We start from the raw sequence: 11600 nt of genomic DNA, 5'->3' as shown, positions 1-11600 counted from the left end.
ATCTTCAAGTATGAGAATCATATTTTACGCACTTGGTGATCTCTTTCGGAGTTTCGGGTAGGAATGGATATTCCTTGGGGATACAATGGCCAGTTGAGATTTAAATGTTTTGCTCCAAAAGGCCATGGACATGCATATGCATCACATGGGAAAACCTAATAATTTGCCAACATATTTGATGCCAATGAGGTTAAATCATCAAAGCTTTTCTTTTCAAATTTGGGTCCTTAATGAGTGGTTTGGTAGTCAACTTCATCACTTTATTAGGTTTCTCCTATTGTGGCTTCCAATGTGCACATATCCATCGAAGAAAACCTAATCAATGAAATGGTAGAAATTAAAGGCAAATGTACTATTAAAATTGGATATTTTATTCACAAAACTTATCCAGACATAATCACTCGCAACCTCAATAAAAATTAGCCCTAATTATAAAACCAAAAAAAAAAAAACAAAAAAACAAAAAACAAAAAAAAAACAAAACAAAACAAAACAAAACAAAAAAGAAGAAGAAGAAGACCGGATTCGTAGCTACCTCTTTCATAAACGAAAATGATGAAGGTGTCAAATTTTAATTGTTGTGTATACCATGGTTTAAAACGGTGTCGTTTTCTTTAAATGAAAAGAAACGGCACACGTTCTGTCTAATTAATAATGTTTGTATGATGTATTCAGTTTCATTTTATATACATTATAATTTCATTTCAGCACAACTAAAATTTATTTTGTTTCAATTACAATTTCATTTGACATTATACACTCAATATGGGAGACATGTTATTGAATTTCAATTATTGAGACACTAAAGTATAATTTTAATTCAACAACAGTTTCATTGGACAATATATACTCAAATATGTGAAACTGTTATTCAATTTCAATTTAGATTCACTGTAATTTCATTTTATTCTGAACACATTATAAATACAAAATTTGTAAAAAATAACGATTGTCGTTTCTATACTTAAAAGAAATGATGTTATTTTTAAACTATGGTCCACTGTATAACAATTGGACAATGGGTGAAAGCTGAGCTAGAGCCTAGAGCCTAGAGCTGACCCTTAGCCCACAACGGATGCCCAATTCATGCAACATTATGCAGTGTATCAGTATATTATTGGTACTCCATACTAAATTAAATTCTCCAATATTTTCATTTTTTTTTCTACAATACAAGAAAACCACTTCACACAGTCAAGCAATTCTAATGCCTGGGCAACTTGGTTCTGCAACCGTTTAACAAACTTATGATCTCGTATGTGCGAAACTCGGGACACCCCGCCCCTTAGATCAGAGTCACTATAGATATAAATTATGAATCGGACAATTAACCCATTGGTCAAACCTTAGTTTTAATGCGCGCACGAGTTAAGAGATCTAATTCACACTTTCCATAATTACGAGCATCACTGTCATACACCTTTAGTCGTGATATTAAGTTAGACGACGAACCACTACACTAAGTCCAGCCAGTAAAATATTTCCAAATTTCTATGAACATAGTTATGCATTTTATGTCGGTGGGTTTCTTTTTAAAAATAAGATAAAATCAATGAATCTTCACAACAATACAATATTGATCAATTGTTTGGGCAGAGGGCACACCATGTGCAAAATCCATATGATATTTATTGAGTGGGGATCATATATCCAATTATACATAAAGATTTTATCCAAGATTTTTATTCTCGCTCAACTATATTGCATTCCCATAGAGGAAATCTTGTGGTTGAAAAGGTGATCATTAGATTCATAATCATAAGATGATATTCAACACAAATTAATGAAGACTATTATTTACCCCGATACATGCTTACGATATTTAATACAACCAGTTAATCTATCTAATTATATCAGGAACTATTGGTACCAGTAGTGTAAGCTAGCGTGTGTATATATATAAATCTTATGTGTTAACTACTATGCAATGTGATAGACACTTCTATTACTATTTCAAAGGGTTTTGATTATATCATTCAATTAACACAAATGAAGTTTATGAACATGTCAAATGTCACTATCAATTTCCAAAGAGCAACCCTATGATAACTCGTAAAATATGAAAATGTGGATTCCAATCATCAATCCTTATATCATGGACGAATGTGAATTCTGGTGCATGTGTATGTGTATTATATTGTAAGTTTTTGCGTATTGTGTTATAAAATTTTGTATCTTAAGAATGAATTCTATATCCGAAATAAATTAATAATTGTGTTTTATGTTATGAATTTCTGTGTCCGGTGTTGTAAAATCTCATGCTTATAAACACAAATTATGTGCTCTAAAAAAAAGCATAAATTATGTACCTAAATCATATTAGAAAAATAAGCGAATATATAACATGTGTATGTATCTTGTGTTGTGCTTTTTTGTGTCTTGTATTATGAAATTCTGTACCTCACGAGTACGAATTTTGTACCTCATCATTTTGATTTAGTGTGCATAATACTATGTAGACTATTGTCCATGATAAAAATAGCTGTTCTTAGACAAGTAGGATTTGCTTTATTTATTTATTTAAAATTTTAGAACGAATGGGCTTTTCCTTCCCAATCTCAAAGCCATATTGGGTCATCTCTTTCTAGAGGATCGTGTAATCCATAACTAGAGGCCCAACAAGGCAACAACTATTTTCTTTCTCAAATATATTCATGAACAAATGGCCTAACAAAAGAATGCAAATTATATTGTGAATCCATTTACATAAAAATAATATTGTAGATATATATAAATAATTTTACAGATTATAAAAATTGTATCAATAATAGTGAACCTATGTATTTACAGTAGTGGTTTATGTGCCTAGTGAATTTATGTATTCATAATAATGACTTTTATGAACTCAATTTATGTATATAAAGTAATGATTATATACTACGATTTTTTATTATTTTTTTTGAGAAAATATACTACGAATTTATTTAAATTGTTTTTAAAAATATCATTATGGTGTCATTAAAAGACTCCAATTATATATTTCTAGATCGACGACTTTGAGATATTCTTAGTTCTCTCCTGAAGTGTTTTTATTTTATATGTATATACACACACAGACACACAGTTGAAGGTGCGCACTAGACTATAATAACTAATGAGGTCCACTAACCTAGGTTGACTCTAATTAATTGACTCAAATTTTAAATGTCAATAAATAGATTTTACAGTAATTTAAACTTGAAACCTTATGATTATCCAATAAATAATCAACCAATTTCACTTGTGTTACAAACACAACTACCGTGATAGCTATAGCACAAAGTCTACCACTAAATCCACGGAACGAAAGTCCAAAAAGCATGTGTGAACAAGAAAAGAAAAGTTAACACAAAGAAAAGAATTTTCCAACAAAAAAAAGAAAAGAAAAAAGAAGTTAATATGAGAAAATGAAATATGTGGAAGAGTGACACGTGGAACAGCTGACTCGTTCCACTTCTTCCGGTGTCGTGTTTGCCTAGATTTTGTAGTCATCAGTTTGGAAAGTTGCCCGTTGATGTCTCTTTCTACTTTTAATTATATTATTCAATTAATATTAGCTACGAATTTGCTAATTATTGGTAGTAATATCAGTCAAAGTCATCTAGTCAAACAATATTACAAATTTCCAATATTAATTATGTGGTTAATATCATATAAATTGTCTACTTCAATAATTTCTATAAAAAAATATTATTTCACTCTATATATTATTCATACAAATGTGATGTCGATGAGATGGCGTGAAATCGTGAATCTCATATAGCTTAATTAAAAGTATTGAGTCTTCGATTTGAGTAGGGAGTTCGGAGTCCTACTCGATACGAACAAAATTAATTTCAATGTTTATAAATAATACAATATTAATAACATAATGAATATGAGAAAATATTATAGGTACGAGAAAATAACATACACAATTATAGAATAAAGTCCATATTTATAAGACATTATTAGTATAACTCTTCAAATCCCCTCCCTTCTTGATCAAAAAAGAAAAAAAGAAAAAAAGAAAAAGAAAAAAGAAAAAAGTATTACTCTTCAAATGGAAAACAACATTTTAGCTTCTGAATTGGTTCACTTTTAAAATTTTAGTCCCTATAAATTAATTTAAATAAATTTAACCTCTTAATTATTCATAATATTGCATTTTTAGTCCCTATTGTTATATAATTGTCAAACTCTATTCACATATAAGTTTAATTTTATCATTTAGAATCAACTTTCACATTAAAAATGAGAGAGAGAATGAAACTTTAACAATGGATATTGATTCTAAATAACAAAAATAGCATCATAAAAAAGAGTTTGCTAATGGAGATAATTATATAATACCAATGACTGAAAGTACAAAATAATAGATAATTAAGAGATTAAGGATGTGTTTGGTTCAAATATTAGAATCAGAATGGTAATAGAAAATCAAATACTTAATAACACAAATGGATTTAAGTAAAAAGAGTTACTTTGTTTTGTAGTAAATATGAATTGGAATAAAAAAAAATTAATTAAAATAAAAATAACTAAATATATAAAAAATATATAATACATATAATACATATATACACACATGTGTGTGCGCGCGTGTTACAATTCCATATTTAACACATGGACAATGACATTTTTATTTTATTTTTTATTGTTTCTTCTTTATTTTAGATTCCATTGTTCAAGACTAGAGGAGTAAAGGGTAATGAGTTTTAATAATTACTAAATGATTTAATTCTAATAGTAAAATAACAAAAACAGACAAACAAACATGGTAATGAATATCAAAATACATACTAGGGTATATATAAAAGTCCCCAACCAAACTCACCCCAAGTATACTTAAATCAAGAAATATCCTTTAATGCATCCCACTTCGTGCCAATTCACATGCAAATTAAAATTATATTACTTGATCGTCTCCTATGCATCTTGGACTAGCTCACATTGTGCTCCTTGTCTCGATCCGTTAACATGTTTCAACCCCATAACACAATCCATTGAACTCTAAATACAAAAAGTGTTTTTTTTTTTTTTTTTTTTTTTTTAACAAGGAAAAGAGATAAACCAAACTTCCAAATGAGAGCAAAAATCAAATACTTATTCAAGTAAACAATTGACTGTGGTCAAGCAGCATAGCTGTGACCCTCCCAAGTGAGATTATTGGTTTAGATATTACATTTGAAAGAAAAAAAAAACATTTGAGCTTCGGTCAACCTTTTCCCGCGCCATGCCAAGAATGTCATCCGCGTCTTCACCGGCCGTCCTGTTCATGCCAATTTCCAGACCGTTTCCTGGGAAGACTTTTGAGCTCTGATTATTCATCACTGTATCACTATCACTCTCTTTTTTTCTCCAATGAAGGGTAAAAGTCTTTTCTCTCTCTGGGATTCTCATATTTCCAGGAAAGAAGTGAAAGAAAAGAAGCAAAATCCGCAAGAATATATTGAACTTCTCCATTTTCACGAGTTTGGCTGTTCAGAATTTAAGTTTTTTTCTTATTTTACCTGTCTGTCTTTGTTCCTTGGAGCTCAGTAAAAATAGCGTCGAGGAATTGAAGGAAAAAATCTTGGGTTTAGCTGGTGATGACGAGGGAGAGGTTGGGAGTAATGGATTGGAGGAAAATCTTGGCTTTCTTCTTGTCTTTCTGCTTGATTCCGGCGTTTCTCCGGCGGGGGTCTATAGTCTCCGGCAACACTGAAGGTCTGTTCTTGTGGTTTGTTCATTTTCTCACTTAGTATAGTTTATTGACTTTGATATTTTATTGCAATTTGAATTTGAGTTTTTGTTGCCCACAATGGGCAATTCCCTCACTCCGAGAGCCTTACAAGATACTGGAGTGATAATAATAGGTGGGAGGACTAGTGTTGTTATTTATAAAAAATTCACCATATTAAGTTAAACTCTTACGTGTTACTGTCTCACCCGGGCAGTCTAGTAGCAATCATTATTGTGTCGACCATGGTCCACACATATGGTCTACATAGGTGTGTGGATCATACTATTAAATAATGTACATTTAGAAATGTACGTGCATCAAAGATGCAGTCATCGATTCTCCCGAGAGTTCCAAGCAAACATATTAATGACGAGGAAGGCTTTTTTGTTATGCTACTAATACTTGTACTTGCTCTGCTATTCTGCCCAAGCCTGGCTGAGGAAGAGTTACAGGGGGTCAAACAAAAAAATACGCGAAGTTGGCATACTGGTTGTAACGATGAACCTAACCTATTTATCATTCATGATAAATAATAAATAAAAAGAAAAGCCATTCCATTTCGACAAAAGACCACACCCAATTTGGTTCGCTATCCCGATCATGATTTTCCTACCCCCAAAGGGAAAGGTACTTCCCTTTTGGGCCGGTTGTGGGCGAGGAGGGATTCATTGTATTCCGAAAAAGTATATTATTTGAGTCTTGAACATTCAGTACATGAATAATATATTTTTAGTATATTAAAAATGTACTTTTTGTTATGATCTTGTAAACCATGGTCCACACAATAATTTGTCGTCTATTAGATAGGAGGACTAATGTCTATTGCCCATAATGAGCCCACCCCGCCACCACATTAAGCGAGGTAATTATACTATGAACCATGGTCCCATCCCATTGTAATATGGACCGTGGATAAAAATTCACTTTTAGTATACTGAATGTTCATTTTTAATATATAGAAAGTTAAATTTTTTGATAGTATACTAAAATGAACTTTTAGTACACAAAAGTTGAACATTATGTCAGGAGTTGATCATGTGTCATTGTCCATTATCTACCACCCAGAACCCAACTGAGCTGCCCATGCGGATTGAGTTGATAGCATGACCATCCACAGCCTAATGGGAATTTGTGTAATAGTGTAAGAAAGTTTAAGGAAACTACATAGTACTCCACAATGTTTGGAACAGCCAATGATAGGGCTATTATTGTGTTATGTAAGTAGTCCTAAAGATTGAAGCTGATAATTGGGCATTTTATGTAAGACAGGTGATGCATTGAGTAACCTGAAGTCCAATCTGCTTGATCCCAACAATGTTCTTCAGAGCTGGGATGCCACCCTTGTCAATCCCTGTACCTGGTTTCATGTCACCTGCGACAGCGAAAACAGCGTTACTAGAGTGTAAAACCGCTCGAGAACTCATGTTGCTAGCTACCTTTCTGGCTTTCTCGTTTTCGTTGTTGAATTTTCATGGTTTTCGTCTTCCTTGTAGCGATTTGGGGAACGCGAATTTGACTGGGAGATTGGTTCCAGATCTTGGCCGGCTCGAGAAGTTGCAGTACCTGTAAGCTTCAGATCTTATTACCTCAGTTGTTTGGTAATTTTTAAGGTTGTCTGGTGTCAAAAAGTTTGAATTTTGGGTGAAAATGTTTGTGCTGTTTATGGTTTTCCAGGGAGCTGTATAGCAACAACATTAGTGGAACAATTCCAAGTGAGCTTGGAAACTTAACAAGGTTGGTCAGCTTGGATCTCTACCAGAACCAATTGAGTGGCAATATCCCTGTGTCTTTGGGCAATCTTCAACAACTGAGGTTCCTGTATGATATACTTTCCCTCTTACCCTTTTGTTTCTTATTGCGGATGTGTTTCGTTTCAACTGAAAAGTTAAGTTGAGAGCCAGATGAAATTGGCAAGTGATGTCAATAACGCTTTTCATCAGCGTGTTAAACATGACTTTGGAGTGTCTTTTGTTGTCATTCAAGCAATATTGTAAAAATTGGTCCAAGCGTCCAAGAGGATCTCACACCTAGGTGCCTTTCAGTCGGCCGGCTGATTAGCCGCCCAAGTCGGCGCCTAAATCAACTAGATGAAATTGCCAAGTGATGTCAATAAGGCTTTTCATCAGCATGTTAAACATGGCTTTGGAGTCTCTTTTGTTGTCATTCAAGTAATGTTGTAAAAATTGGCCTAGACAACTGAGAGGATCTCACCCTTAGGTGCCTTTTGGTCGACCGGCCGATTAGCTGCTCAACTCGGCCCCTAAATCAACCGAGTTAGCACCCAACTCAGTCGAGTCGTAATTCGTAAACCTCCAGAGCTGGACGGATATGGCGACGACGATAACGTGGAGTGTGGTTGTGGCCACTGGAAACTTTGGATGACGAGTAACAGCTACTTGACGACGTTTAGACTTGTGTAGAGCGGCAGAGCCTATTATTATTATTTTTTTAATTATTCCTTGGGTGCCTAGGCGCTAGGCACCTCCAGACGCCGGACTAGCGTCTAGGGCCTTCTACAACCTTGCATTCAAGAGGGTCAATAGTTGTCTATGAAACCTAATGTTTTAGTTTCTTCTTTTTGCGAGAAATTTGAAGGAGGCTCAATAATAACTCTTTGGGAGGCACCATTCCCAGAGTATTAACCAAGGTTCAGTCACTGCAAGTCCTGTGAGTAATAGGGCTCATTTTTCAGAGTTTCAAGTTTTACTTCTTCCTTGTGCAGAACTAATAGTCCTTGTCATGGAATGCAGTGATTTCTCAAACAACTTTTTGCAAGGAACAGTTCCAATCAATGGTTCCTTTTCTCTTTTCACTGAACTCAGGTTTGTCTTAGGAGTTAGGACATTCTTTGTATTGCTCTTTTTTCTTTGTGTTTTTTTGGGTGACCAGAAAAACCTACAGTCATTACCTGAGGGTGTGTACTGGGTCCGTCTTTGTGTTTTTTTGAGTGACGAGAAAAATCCGCAGCCACTACCCAGAGGGTGTGCATGGGGTAAACTCTGCCTTGTGACCCTAGCCGGCAAAAGACCATACGGAGGTAAACCAAGTTGCTCATAGCTGATCACCTCAAACCAAAAATGTCAATAGGCCACTTCTACTGAGAGTCGAACTTCGGACCTTGTGGTTACCAAACCAACAACCCAACTAACTTGACTAGGGTTGCCCCATATTGCTATATTTTCTTGTATTGGGTTATTCTTTGATGGCTAATTTGCAATGCTTCAGTTTCCTAAACAACTCAAGATTAAAATATGCTCCTACCCCTCCACCAGCTCCGATTTCCCCAACAGCCTCTTCTTCAGGTTTGCTACTGTTCTCTCTATCACATTTTACCTGTTTTACTTACTATTCGTGGAAAAAATCATCTTCTTTTTTCGTTTATTTTATTGGCTCTGATATGATATTGAATGACGTGTTCCGTCTAAACTAAAAGTTTAAACTTGTTATGGAATATATATTTAATATATGGAATCTCTGTAGATTAGGCGGTCTTAGGTAGGCATATGGAACTTATTTGTAGTCTTCTAGCATTAGGGTTTTGCATTCTATTTTCTATATGACAATATAAGATAGCATATTCAGAAATCCTCTCTTTATGACGACAAAAGATTACTGATTGGATTACATGAAACTCCAACTTTTGCAGGGGGGAGCAGCACTATTGGTGCCATTGCTGGAGGAGTGGCTGCAGGTGCTGCAATTTTGTTTGCTGCTCCTGCAATTCTGCTGGCGTGGTGGCGGAGAAGGAAACCGCAAGTCCATTTCTTTGATGTTCCCGGTTGGTGTCGAGCTGTTACTCGATTTGTCTCTTGCACTCGAATGTACTCTCACTTTTTACTCTTTCTGCAGCTGAGGAGGACCCCGAGGTCCACCTTGGACAGCTGAAGAAGTTCTCTCTGCGCGAGCTGCAAGTTGCCACGGATCATTTCAGCAACAAGAACATACTCGGGAGAGGCGGGTTTGGCAAGGTGTACAGAGGGCGATTGGCTGATGGCTCGTTGGTTGCAGTGAAAAGACTCAAGGAGGAACGCAGCCAGGGCGGGGAGATGCAGTTCCAGACCGAAGTCGAGATGATTAGTATGGCTGTGCACAGAAATCTCCTCCGGTTGCGTGGCTTCTGCATGACACCAACTGAAAGGTTGCTCGTTTATCCTTACATGGAGAATGGGAGCGTTGCTTCACGTTTAAGAGGTATGCATTGCAACAGATACTACATTGTAACAGATATGAACAGATACTACATTATAACAGAGTTAATAGTACTCAAAAAAAAAAAAGAGGTATGCATTGCATACCATACTCTTACATAGTATCAGCTCGACGAGAGTCTAATTCTGCAAAATGCTTGCAGACCGACCTGAATCAGTGCCCCCGCTGGACTGGCCAGTGAGGAAGCATATTGCCCTCGGGGCTGCTAGAGGGCTCGCCTATTTGCACGACCATTGTGACCCGAAGATCATCCACCGCGATGTCAAAGCTGCAAACATTTTGCTGGACAGGGAGATGGAAGCCGTTGTGGGTGATTTCGGGCTGGCCAAACTCATGAACTACAAGGACACTCATGTTACCACTGCAGTGCGTGGCACAATTGGGCATATAGCTCCTGAGTATCTGTCAACTGGTAAATCTTCTGAGAAAACTGATGTTTTTGGGTATGGAGTTATGCTTTTGGAGATCATCACGGGACAGAGGGCGTTCGATCTTGCTCGCCTCGCCAACGATGATGATGTTATGTTGCTCGATTGGGTAAGCACTATCACCATAATCTACTTCATCCATGTTACTGAGCCGAGTTTTTTCCACTTTTGGTCCCTCTGACCTAATTTCCGGTCACCGGTGACCAAATTTCAAGTGAGTGACTTATCTCGAAGGGCAAAATTGTCATTTTTAGTCCTTAAGAAGTTTAAGAAAAAAGTAATGCAAAATGACAATTTTACCCTTTAAGATAAATTACTTGCCTGAAATTTGGTCATCGGGACAGGAATTTAGATCGGACGGACCAAATGTGGAAATTGTACCATAGTCGTAGGACCAAATGTGGAAAAAACTCTTACTGGAACTTACTTCCATAACTTGCATGAATATCTTGGCTTTGATACTAATGATGTGTTTTGTATGAATAATGAGATTACGCATTTATATTTTATATGCTCAACATTCGTTCCCGGCGATTTCAGGTGAAGGGGCTTCTGAAGGAGAAGAAGTATGAAATACTAGTTGATGCAGATCTTCAGGGCATGTATGAGGAAGATCAAGTGGAGCAGCTGATTCAGGTCGCCCTGCTCTGCACGCAGGGCACCCCGATGGAGCGTCCACGAATGGCAGAAGTCGTGGGGATGCTGGAAGGCGAAGGGCTGGCCGAGAAGTGGGAGGAGTGGCAGAAGGAAGAAATGTTCAGGGCCGATTACAGCCAGGCGCCCCACCCTATTGGTTGGAACATCCCTGATTCCACACCAAATCTCCAAGATGAAGTGTTGTCTGGACCAAGATGATCCTTCAATGGCTCTCTGTCATAGCCTGTAAGGTATATGTGTATGTAGGACTAGTGCAAAACTCACTGCCAGGACTATGGAAGTGCCAATGTAATTCATATTTTTGTGTACTGCATAGTGATGATGGAAAAAGCGGGGCAATCCCAGGTCAGACTGTTGATTTAGTAGCTGTAAAGTTTCAAGTTTGACTCCCAGCGGGAATCGCCTATTAGCCTTTTTGGTTTGAGTTGGTCAGGTATAGACAATTTAGATTGGTTTACCTCCTTGTAGTCCTTTGTTGTCTAGGGTCAGAAGACGGGGTTCTGGTTTACCTCCTTATAGTCTTTTGCCGACTAGGGTCACAAGGCGAGATTCTGGTTTACCTCCTTGTGGTCATTTGGTTAGTGGCTGCAAGTTTCCCTCATAATTCAAAAAAGAAAAAAAGA

The 11600-nt window shown here is 36.4% G+C and overlaps 1 protein-coding gene across 2 annotated transcripts; it reads left to right on the top strand.

Annotated features, from left to right (window-relative positions):
- Positions 1-5202: 5202 nt before the first annotated feature.
- Positions 5203-11493, top strand: LOC116031744 (BRASSINOSTEROID INSENSITIVE 1-associated receptor kinase 1-like). 2 transcript variants are annotated; one of them, XM_031274042.1, is made up of 12 exons: positions 5203-5329; positions 5500-5667; positions 6953-7085; positions 7177-7248; positions 7358-7501; positions 8279-8350; positions 8434-8505; positions 8909-8985; positions 9330-9461; positions 9533-9874; positions 10035-10429; positions 10861-11175. In XM_031274042.1, the coding sequence occupies exons 2-12, from the start codon at positions 5550-5552 to the stop codon at positions 11173-11175; spliced, it is 1872 nt and encodes a 623-aa protein (XP_031129902.1). In that variant the 5' UTR covers positions 5203-5329; positions 5500-5549. The 2 variants fall into 2 exon arrangements, with proteins under 2 accessions (XP_031129902.1, XP_031129909.1); XM_031274049.1 differs by lacking the exon at positions 5203-5329 and having other exon boundaries at positions 5336-5667; positions 10861-11493.
- Positions 11494-11600: the final 107 nt, after the last annotated feature.

This window comes from Ipomoea triloba, chromosome 1 (assembly GCF_003576645.1).
Source record: "Ipomoea triloba cultivar NCNSP0323 chromosome 1, ASM357664v1".
NCBI classification, from domain to species: Eukaryota; Viridiplantae; Streptophyta; class Magnoliopsida; order Solanales; family Convolvulaceae; genus Ipomoea; species Ipomoea triloba.
The sequence above is the reverse complement of the archived record's forward strand: the minus strand, read 5'-3'. Positions and strand labels throughout refer to the sequence as shown.

Bases quoted from the DNA above. Each gene is read 5' to 3' on its own strand.
- LOC116031744 (XM_031274049.1), top strand. From the start codon at position 5,550: ATGACGAGGGAGAGGTTGGGAGTAATGGATTGGAGGAAAATCTTGGCT. The intron at 7,086-7,176 runs GTAAAACCGCTC...TCTTCCTTGTAG, and splicing joins GAAAACAGCGTTACTAGAGT to CGATTTGGGGAACGCGAATT. The intron at 9,462-9,532 runs GTTGGTGTCGAG...CTCTTTCTGCAG, and splicing joins CCATTTCTTTGATGTTCCCG to CTGAGGAGGACCCCGAGGTC.